This window comes from Haliaeetus leucocephalus, unplaced genomic scaffold (genome assembly GCF_000737465.1).
Source record: "Haliaeetus leucocephalus isolate CR32 unplaced genomic scaffold, Haliaeetus_leucocephalus-4.0 Scaffold13, whole genome shotgun sequence".
In the NCBI taxonomy this organism is placed as follows: domain Eukaryota; kingdom Metazoa; phylum Chordata; class Aves; order Accipitriformes; family Accipitridae; genus Haliaeetus; species Haliaeetus leucocephalus.
In genome coordinates this window covers 2044445-2057034 of record NW_010972449.1, presented here as the reverse complement: position 1 = coordinate 2057034, position 12590 = coordinate 2044445, and the positions used below count along the sequence as shown (strand labels likewise).

The following is a 12590-nucleotide window of genomic DNA, read 5'->3' as shown; positions in this document are numbered from 1 at the left end:
GTATCAAGAGTTCATATTTGGTATCCAAACCAGTAATGAGCACCCTGTGAACGACTGTGTAACAGAAAAAACATTGCTCTGCCGTGGGCCCTGGGCCATAGGAAGGGGACAGGGGGAAAGGGATTTGGAAAGCAAGAGACAGGAAGGAGGCGAAAAGGCAAGGTGAGGCATGCACAGTGACAGGCATGCATAATGACAGCAATGCACGCGCGGGCAAACCCTTACTGAGCCTCTATACTTACTTCAAGGACCTGCTGCTCCACACCAAGGGAAGGGGAAGAAAAGGCGAGGGACCAGCAGGGAGCAGGTGGGAGTGGGAGAAAAGAAGAAATTGAGAGATTTTAGGAAAAGCTCTTCCAGATGGCTTATAAATAAAAAAAGCGGTGGGGTAGTAGAGTTGGACATCTTCTACCCCTCTGGTTCCTGCCTACATGGTCTCCAGTGACCCCCATCAGGGAAGGCAAGAGGAAGGAAGGTAATATCATTCCTGCTAATGTACCAGAGCTAAAACAGGCAGGGACTTCTTGCTTTCCCACGTGCATGGCTCAGAGGCAGGAGAGGATTGCTGCTTTCTTTGCAAGCATGAGGAACAGAAAAAAAAACCTTGCAGACCTTCCCACCATGCCCAAGAGTTTAATCTGTACTGGGCAGCAGCCCTGCAAGAGCACAGCCATGGTTTAGCTCCTGGAAGATCCATCTCATCTGTTCATTTTGCAGGCACGCTTGTGGCTGAGGCAGCAGTGGAAGCTGGCCTGTGCCACCCCAGCCAGCTCTGGGTTGCAGCAAAAATCCTCACTGGGGGAGTCCTTTGCCCCACAACTACCGTCCTTCTCTTTGTTTGCTCCAAGCAGCAGGTTTTGTTTACCCAGTTTGAGGGGTTCACTATGCAAGTTAAAATAGCCCTGGCCACCTTTTGAAGGTGTGAGGCCAAGCATGGGTGACTTACCTCGGCCTGGAGGCTCTCGAGCCGCACGATGTGTTGGCTGCTGGAGGAGTTCTTCTCCCGAAAGTCCTCCCGGAGGGTGTGGACCTGCAGGGAGAGCTGTCGCTCCACCTCCGACGCCTGCAAGGAGACACCAGCTGGTGTTACCCCAGGAGGTTGTCCCATAGACAGAAAGCAGTTATCTCCTCCTGCCCATGGGAAGATCTGCCCTGACATGACTTCTTGCACAAGCCCTAGTTTTGGCAGAAACTCTGAAGCCTGCACAGTTTGAGTGAGGGAAAACCTCCTCCTGGACAGACGTTGAGGAGAACAGCCATTTAGACGATGCTGATTTTTCCCTTGGGGCAGCCAAGGGATACAGCCCATAACTTTCTTCCATTGCAAAATAGCATGATGACTGCTGTGTCCTACAGGAAATTCAGTTTTCCTCAAAAATAGTAGCCTGGTTGGGGTTGAGGAGGAGACCAGGCCACTCACAAAGGCGGTGGGAGCCAATCTCCATAGCCCCCAGGAAACACTACTATTAGATTTATACTTTCTAAACCTCTGAACATCTTTGGCACAGCTTTAAAATAACAAGTCCTCTTTGCCTCTGATTTCTGGCTCCTGTCAGGGCCAGACGGAGAAGCATCCGCTCCACATGACTGTCGGTGCAGGATCGCTGGGCTTGGCCCTCTTTCCCATATTGAAAGAGGGATGCCCCATTTATGTGGAGTGGTTTGAGGACAGAGGAAAGGCTATTCCTACCTGCAGGATCCAGGCTGCAGTCAGCCCACATAAATGACAGCTTAGACATGTTAACTACTCTCCAGACAGCTTTATGGCTGATTTTTACGTGGTGAACACACTTGTTTAGGCTTGTAAGAGAACATAAGGTTTTTATGACAAATCCCTAATGAGACAGCACAAATGGATGGTTTTCTATTTAATTAGCCTCCATCAGGTTCCATTACACTCAGGCACAGACCTCCCTCTCCGGCAGACTATCTGGAAGTGAATTGATCCCCCTCAAGAGACAGCATTGCCATCCCGCTCGGGGCACGGAGCTGTATGTCCAACAGCAAATGCCATCAGCGGCCACAATGCCTTAGACAGTGATGTGAGTCAGGAGGGAGGGATGGGCGAAGAGGAGAAAACCCACATTGGGGTCAGCAGCTGTGGGCAGGTTTGGGAGTGCATCCTTATGTCTGGCAAATGTGGGTCAGTGATGCCGTGAAAAGCATCAGGATTTAACCCAGAGTGCTCTGGCTGACAGGGAGCCTAAGGCAGCAGCTACACCAAAGGGTGCAATGACTTTGCTCTAGCAGCTTGTGACTTGAGGAATGAGTGTACAGACCCAGCCTGAGCTGCCCACAAAGGCAACACTACCCCCTTTTAAAACTGGTCCCTTATTTTGCACAGTCTGCAGCAAAATAATCCAGATCAGAAGCAAGAGGTAAAAGGCTGTTCCAGCTCCATCAAGTGGAGGAGACTGTGGTTGCCCCAACACTGCTTGCTTGCAGGAGCAGCAAAAGACAGAAGCAGAGCCACTGAAATCAGCCAGGCTCTGACCACTGGCTTCTGGAATGAGAAATGGTTTCCAACAATAAGAAACAATCTTGTCTACCAATTGGTTTTTAGTTACCTTCTTATCCTGGTCTTTTCCCCTTCTTTAAAGCCTCACATCAGAGGCCTTTGCGTATTGCCCTCACCTCGTTTATTTAATAAAGCTTCCTTGCACAGGCAGAGTACACAAAATGTAATCATAGCACAGCACTATAGGAAGGGGTTGGTTATTTTTCTTCCCTTAAGCAGCTATAGATTTCAAAGCATCCTGAGCAGCTATTAATTGGTGACACTAAAGAAGATAGATGGATTGTGCTTTTTTTGAATGATTCACTTGCTTTTGTAAAGACTGCTGAAACATCTTCATGCTGAAATTCTCCGCAGGAGCTATCAAGGATGAAAAAACACCAGATGAAAAGCACCAAAGGATTTTGCCTGCAAGATGCTGACCGCACTCCCAAGGAGCACAGGTGGTACGAGATGAAATGGCACACCAGTATTTGATGGTTAACTGTATAACATAATTTATATGCTAGAATAGTTCTATGTACAGACAGTGTAAATGTACAATATAGCAGTAAGAAACAAAGGAGTGTTAATGGCATTGTAAAAATCCCTGGTAAGACAATATATAGCTGCTGTTGGTAGTTCTGGTCCCCATGCTCAGACTGGAGCAGGTGAAGGGATGGGCTGCAAGGGTGATCCAGATCGTGGAAAGTCTGTTATAAGAAAGGAGACTAAAAAAGGACGGCTTGTTTTATCTCATGCAATGAATGCTGAGAGAGGACTCCCTATAAATACATCATGGATAAGCACACAGTAGGGAGAAGAGCTATTTAAGCAGAAGCACAATTTTGGCAGAAAAAATGATGTGAATAAACTGGATATGAGTATATTAAGGCTGGGAATAGGAAGATTTCTACGTTTCCAAGGAGCTGCAGTAGGATTCCTCCTCCTGCACCATTACAGTAGGAGAAATGGTGGCAAAAAATAATTTTGTGATGGAGCTGGATCACTTTATCATGCAGTTTCTTTCAAAGGGCTCCCTACGACAGAAGGGAAATGAATTGACCTCAAAGGTCCTTTCCGGTACTAGACTGCTTGCAGGACTGTAAGGTTTGTATTTACCAGCTTTAAATCATCATCTGGAATTTATCTACTTGCTGCTCAACTTACATGCTCACACATCTTATTCCTGCAGTTATAGCCCACATGGAGGGAAGAAAGGACTCACTTATTGTTAGCATTTAGGGCCCTAATGCAGACAGGATGTTATAGTGTCACCTCAGTGTACACCATTCACATCCTATCTATCTGATGCAGTAGAGAAAAGTAAAAATAATACTTTCTTTAGCCTCACACAGTGCAGAATACTCTGTCTGACCAGCTGTTTAACAGAAGTAAACAGAAGTGACTGTATCATGTTTCCCTCCACAGGAGAATGAGGAAAGTCTTCATCCGGTTCTTCTAGATAGGGAAATGGCCAATACCTTTAGTCTCACCTTTGCAGAGATTTGATTTTTCATAGACATGAGACAGTCTTCTGAGCTGAGCTCTGGTCATGGAAATCCCCTTTTCATGCTACATTTGTTTCAGAGGTTATTAATACTGCTGCCGAACTACCTTTTCTAATTGATTATAAAGTCTAGATTCTAACACCAGTTTGCATTATTTTATGGAAAGCCACCTTGACAGTGTCCAGTATTTGTCAGGCTTTATGGTATATTTTCATATGGCATCTGCTTGGGCTCTCCACACTGCTGTACATGTGTGCATGTGTACATGTGTGTTTTAACCCATGAGCTCACTACTGATTACTTCTAACATGCTCTTTTGCTTACTGGCATCAGAAGATGTAACCTTCCGTCTACATTTTCCCTTTATTGCTCAAATAAGCTATGGCTTTTGTTGAATTGAAGCGAGTTTCTTCTGCCTCAGCCAGTCTGGCTCTACTCTCATTATGCAAACTGTAGTGCTTTCTCTTCCTCATCAGTGTTTTCCTAAACATTAAAAGCTAAAACCTTTTGTGGTCCCATCAATCATTTAGGAATGCATTGATTTTGCTAGAGAGAAGTAATATTCTTTCCAGAAAGGCAGACATATATCGCCCAACATCATAGCTTTGCTCTGTAGTTAAGAAAGAATTAATTTCCTGGGTATAGGCAAATTAGCCAACACAGCCACCAGGCAGAGTTTGAAACATATCTGCAAAAGCGTAGACATCAATTCACAATTAGATATATTCAATCAACTGTGAGATTTGTTTTCTGGACTTCAGGCAAGGTTTAGATGAGATTTAGGCAGTGGAAGAAGAAAGGAAGAGCAAGAGGACATTTTGGCCTCTGCTCTAATTAAGGGCTTTTTTTCATTGCGAACCTGATTAAGTTTCTCTTGTGATTAATTCTGAAGTGCTAAAATACACAAAACTGTGTAGATATTTGGCAGAAAAAAAATGGCTTACCAGTTGCAATAACTCTGTGAGGTTTAACATCTGGAATATACGAGCAATAAATAAATTAAATAAATGTAAATAAATTGGAGCAGTGGCGCTCCTGTGAAGAGGGGATCTTTGAAATGTTTGAGGTGGACTGTGAGAAATGAATGGCCTCTAGGTTAGCCTTATTCAAAGAAAACCCTCTTTTAGGGGAAGATTTGCTAAATAAAACTAACTCCATACAAAATATCCAGCTATAAGTCATGTCAGAAAGAACAGGAGAAGGGAAAAAAGTTTAATAGACTGTAGCTGGGTGAAGAAACCAATGTTTCCGTATGATTTACTTCTACAAACAAGATGATTCAAATTTAACAACGGACATTGAAGATTTTCTTGCCCAAAATAGCTGAGAAAGAGAAGTCCTAATTAGTGCTAAATTTGTAACACTCAGGAGAGCGTGTTACCCTTTTTATTAATTTGCTAATAGTTGAGTTCAAGGGACTCCCTGTTCCCACTGTGGTACCATTAACACTTCAAACCACTAATTGCTGCCTCCCCTGGCTTCAGGTTCCTGTATTCCATCTCTTCTCTTGGAGGAAAATATATTTGGCTACTGAAATGCAAGCAAAGGAGGAAAACCAAACATCTTGCTTTAGAATAATAATTTTAAAAAAATGCATTAATCTGGCTGCTGAGGGAAGCCCAGGAGGATTGGGATTGCTGCCCTGTCACCGCAGCCAGCACCCTGGCACCCCAGTGCCCGCCGGAGGTGGCGGGAAGCCTGGTTTTCTGGGCTAACTGACCCATGCCAAGAAAGTGGGGAGGCCATGGCTATTTTCCAGCCCTTGGCACACCAGAACCATAAGCAACCATCTATATTTTGCATACATGGAGGTTGCCCAGTTAGGGAATCTTTGAGAGCTTTTTACCAAAGCTTTTAATTCAGGTCAACTTTAAATTGCTATTTGAAGCATTATTCTATCTAGGAAAGTGCTTGCGTAATAGCGGTGCTCGCTGTTCATCACCTTTTGAGGGCTTCAGTTTGCATTTGCTGATTTATGTGTACAGAGGAGGGATTCCCTGATGGACGGCCCCTGGGATGTGGTGCCCTCAGCCCCGTTACGGCAATGCCGCCGCACGTGTGGAGAAGAGTAATGGCCAGACGCCCACCCAACCGCTCTCTCACTCCCCCTCCTCAGCAAGACAGGGGAGAATATAAGATGAAAAAGCTCATGGGTTGAGATAAAGACAGGGTGATCATTTACCATTAGAGGAATTTGAAGTAAAAACAGTGGCTGGGAGACATAATGGGCAAAGCTTGGACTGGCCATTGCCAGAGACTGGATTAGTAGCGGGGATCTTTTTGTTGTGGTAAAGTGGTGAAGGGACAAAGGGTGGAGAGGTACTAACTGTGTATATTGCCCACCTTTGTGCTGTGGTGATGATGCCACTTCAATTTTGATGCGAGGAGATTTTGTTGTGGTTGATGTCATCGGTGAAGCTTATGAAGGATATGCAACGAGTGCATGTTTTAATGACAGTGCTCAAATACGCGTTTCACCGCGGTGACAGGTGGAATTTATTTATCTAGGTGTCCAGGCTCTGGCAGTGGGGCTGCAGGGACCTCTCCAAGGAGAAGGTGGAGCTGCCCCGTGCTGGCCACAGCCGGTTCCAGCCGGTTCCGCAACAGCTCCACTGCAGGGCACAGCTGAGCCTGTCAGCGATGCCAGTGGTGCCTCTGGAAAAATGTACTTAAGAAAGGACAAAACACTGTCTGGCAGTGATGACTGAGGTAAAAAGTATGAGAAACAGCCCCGTGAGCACCAAGGTTCGAGGAGGAGGAGGAGGGGGACCTGGCTAACCGTTTTTCAGAGGATCTCTTCCCACCACTGCCCAGTGCAGCGCAGCACATTGGAGCTGGGGGAGTGTTGTGCATAATGGCTGGGGCCAGCATTGTCCCCACCTCTGCCAAATGATATGGTGGGGCTGAATCCTCCTCTTCTTGCCTCATCCCTCACTCTGCTACCGCCCAGGTGTGGGGAAATTTAACTACAAAGTATGTAGCAGCTTGGTCCTGGTGTGGGAGCTGTCACTGCCTGCAAAAGTTGTGTGGAAAAATAACAATTCAGAAAACCTGCAACATTTCCAAAATATTTTGGTTGTAAACATCCAACAGAGACCATTAGCATCGATCCCATGGGATATTTTTAGAAAAAATGGATTTTTAAGGCCATAAAAGTGCTAGGATAGTGCTGTGTAATATATACCTATTATATATCCAGTAGCTATAAGCAGACTGGCAGGTGCATTAAATACCAGTAGCCAGAGTGAGTATATCTGCTCAGCTTTTGCTGGTAAGATTTACTTCCTAACACAGGTTTCTTTCTGCTCAGGAACCATCTCTGCAACCTGCCATAGCACCCATCGGCCCACTCCCTAGTGTTCTTCTTGGTTTTGACCCCCAGCTGACTGCTGCTTTGTTTAGGTAAGATCTGTGAGGTGGCCACAGTAGGGGCATGCAGCATCCAGCCTGAGGTGTCCTCACTGGGGCCTGGCACTGAAGTCATACATTTTTGTGAAATTCCAAGCTCAGTACGGCACACTGTCTCCTTGTCTCTCGCACTTTTTCAGTGCAATTCAGGCAAATTACTTCTTATCTGGCATTTGGTGCCTTTGTACCACACACCTTCACACTCAACTACCTGCAATGGTCTTTGCACCCCTGCAGGTCTCCTCCTGGTTATTCCTTCTCTCTTCTAATTCAGAGGATCCAATAAATCCATATCTGCTTAGACAGAAGGGTTTGATTTTGTGGCACGCTGCCTGACCTCCTTTGTTACAGCCGTACAGGCTGATGAGCCTTCCTTTCAGTGGGAAACAGGCTGACATTGCAGAGCACAGGCCAGCTAGGTTGATTGAGGGAGTCCTATACTGACAACAGAGCAGGTGGACAAAAGAGGAAATAAACGAGCATTTTTTTAGCACAAAATGGACCTGTCAAGAAAAAAGGGAATCAAAGATCTAAAGGGTGAGGATCCTTAGTTGCCAAAGCAAGGAGCCTGAGTAAAGGAGAAGAGGCACTAGAATTACTCTTTTACAAGCATCAGGCTTGGGACATATTACTGATGGGAAAAGCCTCACGGCTGCAGCATTAAACTGAGTCTGAGAGGATTCTGTGAGACAAAGGACAGCAGTGGCACGTTATGCTAAGATCCACACTACTTCCACAGTTGTGACATTTTGGAAATATGATACTTTATTGCTTGTGTGAAAGTAGAGAATTCTTTGCTGCAGATCCGTTCCCTTTCCCTTCTGTAGGACAAGTAGGAAATGCTTAGTGTGTCCTTTGACCTCACTCCTATTTACCTGAGTTTTAAAATAAAACAAACAAAGAATGTGAGTAGTTTCCTCTCAACACACCCCAGTCATGCAGTGGGCTCTTGTGGATGGCAATGAGTTAATGCTGCATCAGCTCAGATGCCTCACACCTGAGAGGCAGAGGCCAGTGGGGGAGCTGGCTATAAGAGAGAATAGGGAGCAGCTGGCTTTTTTTTCCTGTGTGGGGCTGGGTTTGTACCTGCCCGTTGAGGTGGAGAAGTGTTGTTAGTGTGGAGATGTTTAGCTCCATGGTGGAAACCTCCACAAAACCTGAGCCTGCTCCGCCTGAAGCTTGATTGCCTGTTTTGGGGGTGAAGTGCTTGCATTGGCTGACTTTCATTGCTTCCCGTGTTTCTCATGGCTGGAGGGCTAGAAGTGCTGCTGGAGATAACTGCTGTTAGTACTCAGACACATTAAGGTACTGCTACTTTTTTCTTTCCAAGTGTCCTTGAAAAATCCTTTTAGTAGGGATAGTGAACTTTTGCCGCATCGCTAAGCAAAGCATGAAAGAGTAGATGGTCAGGGTTTTTCTGGCAATGTAATTTTTCTTTTTTTTTTCTTCCTATAAGGCTAGCTGATGTATGCAAACCAGTTTGCAAGGCAAACATCTGAATGCTTTGGCAAAGCGCTTAGGGAAATGAATGCAAAATGGTGGTCTTCATCTTGTTTTTCAGTAAGTGCTCAGATAACTGTTTGGCTGAGGCCAAAAACCGTTAGCTTAGACTAAATCATCTTACAGGATTAGGAACTGCTGTTCAGAGCAGAAGTAAAGACAGTTGTGTGCCATATGGGGGCAACTCTAGCTGGGTGTAATGTTGCTAGGTTCATTGTTTGAATGAAAGAAATAGCTTCGTAAGTGGATGTGGGTTGTGCACACGTTTTAGAAGGTGCTTAAACACAAGCCTCCCTTTTTTGTGGTTTATTCTTGACCTAAGCATTTAGCTCTTGTGGAGAGGAAAGTACAGTGTGTGGAAAAATGAGTCAGCCTGCTTCCTGTGGGAGGGACTGCCGGAGGCCCGCTGCTTTGAATGCTGCAATAAATTAGCACTGGAGATAACTCAGAGGACAAAGTGTGCTTGGAGGACATGCAATGCTAAGTAGCGCATGCAGTGGCTCTTGCTCTCTGTGTGCAAATTCTGCTTGCAGAAGAAGTGTGGGAGATGAGACAGCTTTGCATAGTGGCTCCCAGGGCTGGCGTTTGTTGTAGGGCTCTGAATGGAGAGCCGAGTATGGGGCTTGTTGGCAGTTACTTGGCTTCTGGTTGTTGGGAAGGAATAGGGTAAAAAAGTGTAACACTAGCAGGCTCTTAGACTTTTGTGTAGATGCTGCATATGACCTTGAATGAAGCATTTGTTCCTCTGCACTTTAGTTACCTATTTGTAAATGGAAGCAAAAAGGCTTATGGCTTAAATAATCAAGTCTGGTGATGCTAAAGTGGGGTTGAGAGGAACCATCGCATTAATTTCAGTGGAGCACAGCTTAGGCCCAGTGTGTCACAAGGGGGTCTAGGACCTTCAGGTTAAAAAGTCTGTTGTCCCCTGACACCTGTGTGTGCAACTGCAGTTTCTGAAGTTTTGCCTTGGCTTAGCAGAGCTAACTGGTACAGTTTGAAAGCTGGATGGTCTGTGTTTGGCATCAGTAGGTTCAGTGGTCTGCTCTCCTAGATAACTTCTAATGCATAATTTCCATGAATAAGTTATTTTCCCTGACAAAAGGCATATTTTATCTTGATAGAGCATTTTAGCCAAGTTACCTTTGATGTGGGTTTTTAATCCAGATTTTTTGAGCTCAGACTGACTTTTCTATTTGAGCTAAAGGATGAAAAATATTTCTTTCCGAAAATTTCTAGTGAGCCATAAGTGTGGGTCAGATGATAGCCTGATGAAATATAAAATGCCTGACCAGTTTGGAAATAGCTGAACTGGAAACATGAAGACTTAACCTGGTTATTAAAACCTTTTGAAAAAAGAAACAGAAGCTTATGATGGTGGAGGCAAAGAGAAACATAACATACTCTCCTGCTCTGAGAGGCTTTGCTGTCTTCCCCTGGTAGCCAGAAGTCAGAAAATCCAATCTCCATGCTTAAATTTATTTTTTTATGAAATTGTTTTAGTCTAAAACTTTAAACCTGGAGGTGTTCAAACTCAAATGTCTATGCCTGGAAGCAAAAGACAATTAAGCTTCTTGCAGTCTCTTACTCTGGCTTTAAGCACTCTTATCTCCTTTATTTCAAAGAAAATTAGCTGAGTTCTGTTGGGGATATCTAATATGTGATGGCAGGCTAGCAGCTCTACCTGCTCTTTAAATCTTCATCTATACACCCTGTTAAGCTCAGAATATACTCTTTTAGGATTTAGTAGTAATATACAAACCAAAAGCTTTCCATTGTATGTAGACCCGATGCTCAAACTTGCACTTACAAACACGTCTGAGTGCACGAAAATACTCATGTCCATTCCCATATGTGGGAAATGAGTGGATGCCCAAAAAAGATGGGGCAAAATTAAAGGAGTTGGCTTAAAATATATTAATGTCTCTCAGGAAGCCTTCAAACAGGAAGAGAGAAAATATTTTATAAAATGTAGATGTATATTCAAACTTTATGGTTGATTGACCTGGGAGATGTTTTATTAGCTTTTAAACCCCTGCAAAGTCTGACTCCCAATCACTTCCATCAGGCTGTTTCTTGAAAACAGTACTGATGTGTTAGCTTATTTCTTTCACAACTTGATGAATTTATTTCAAAACCCAGATGAGGAAGAGCTATGAAGTTTTGTTTTGTTTTTTTTTTAAATTTGGCTTGACTAGAGCAAGATAGAGGTTCTATGCAGAAGGCTTATTTCTTATAGCTTATGCAGTAAAACTTGTGGCTGCTTTCTGTAGAAAAATAAGGAAACCCAAACCCCATAGTGAATATTGGCCTCAAAATGGTTTCAAACCATTCTATTAAAGCTTTCTCTTCACTCAATGTTTTTATCTCTGATAGGTGCAGTAGGGTCATAAATGAAAGGTGAGTGCCATAAAAATGTGCAAGTCCATCACAAAGTTTGGGGAAAAAACCAAAACCCACATGGCAGCATGTCACAATTGCAATGCTTAAATAAAAAAGTCCAAATCTACTTTCCTGAAGTATTGTTCTGGAGCTGTTAGGTAACATTTCACTTAAAAATATTTCTTGGTCAGCTAGTATTTGATCCGTCATTCTAAACACAACAGAACTGTGCTGGATACCTGCAGACAAAAAGCTTCTAGAGATACCATTTAACTTAGCAATACTTCTTCCTGTACTTCAGCAGCCTCCAGCTATTCCTGAATTGTTCTCCCTTGTTGGCAGCATGAAAAGATCTGTTTAGAGCATAAGGTCTTTGGAGCAGACTTTGAGCACAAGGCAGACCTTGCTCTTGGTGACTGCTGACAAAAGATAATTACAATGTGTTATTACTAACATCTGAGCACTCTGATCTGCTGAAGATGAATACAGATCTATATTTTGTACATTACTGTGTGTAGTAAGTACGTGAACACTTGCCTCCTCTCAGCCCAGCTTTGCTCTGTTTCCACTAAGGTTCAGCTTATGACTCAGTGCAGCAGATGCTTGAACACAGAAGAACTTGTTTACCTTTTGTGCAGTGCCACAGACGTAAGCGCTAAGGGGATTAGGTCTTTAAGTCGTAGATCCTCAGGGCAGGGGCTTGGCCTTCAGAGCAGTCTGCACCTCAACAGCAGTATGTAGCAGCAAGTATGTAATAGTAACTTCTAGCATGAGCCAGAACTGCTAAATTAAGCCACAGCAGGTGTATTCCAAGTTCAGGGCAAGTTTTCTGAACAACACCTGTAACCCAGCTTTTGGGAAGCTGCTGAGCACTTCTGTAAGTGGCCAGATCTTATGCATGTGTCAACCTGGCAGGTGTGGCGCTCCCCTGAAGAGACTGCACGGGTGTTGCTGTGGCCAGTCTCTGGATGATGGGAGGGTCCAGAAACAAGAATGTGGATCTTTCCTCGGAGCCTTGTCCTCCTACAATCTAGCTTTTAAAAAGTTCTTGCATGATTTTATTTAAATAACAGCTTTTGGCAAACTCACTGGCATTTTGGTACTTTAAGTCCTACAAAAAGCTGTGCTTGAAAATAAAAAATAAAGCAAGTAGATGCGGACAGCAAACTCAGCTGAAAAACAAGGTGGGTGGAGCACATACTGTAATATGGTATATAAAATATACTATGCTCTGCCAAATCGTACACATGCAGGGGAATGCATTATCAGGCACTGGAAAGAGCGCCTCTGTGAGCTTC

General features: G+C 44.1%; 1 protein-coding gene across 1 annotated transcript in view; it reads right to left on the bottom strand.

Moving 5' to 3' along the window:
- Positions 1 to 12590, bottom strand: part of CCDC64 (coiled-coil domain containing 64) — a 64447-nt gene that overhangs the window by 14101 nt on the left and 37756 nt on the right. Inside the window, exon 4 of the mRNA XM_010575655.1 lies at positions 947 to 1063. Coding sequence (XP_010573957.1) covers positions 947 to 1063 — 117 coding nt within the window. The remainder of the gene's footprint in view (positions 1 to 946; positions 1064 to 12590) is intronic.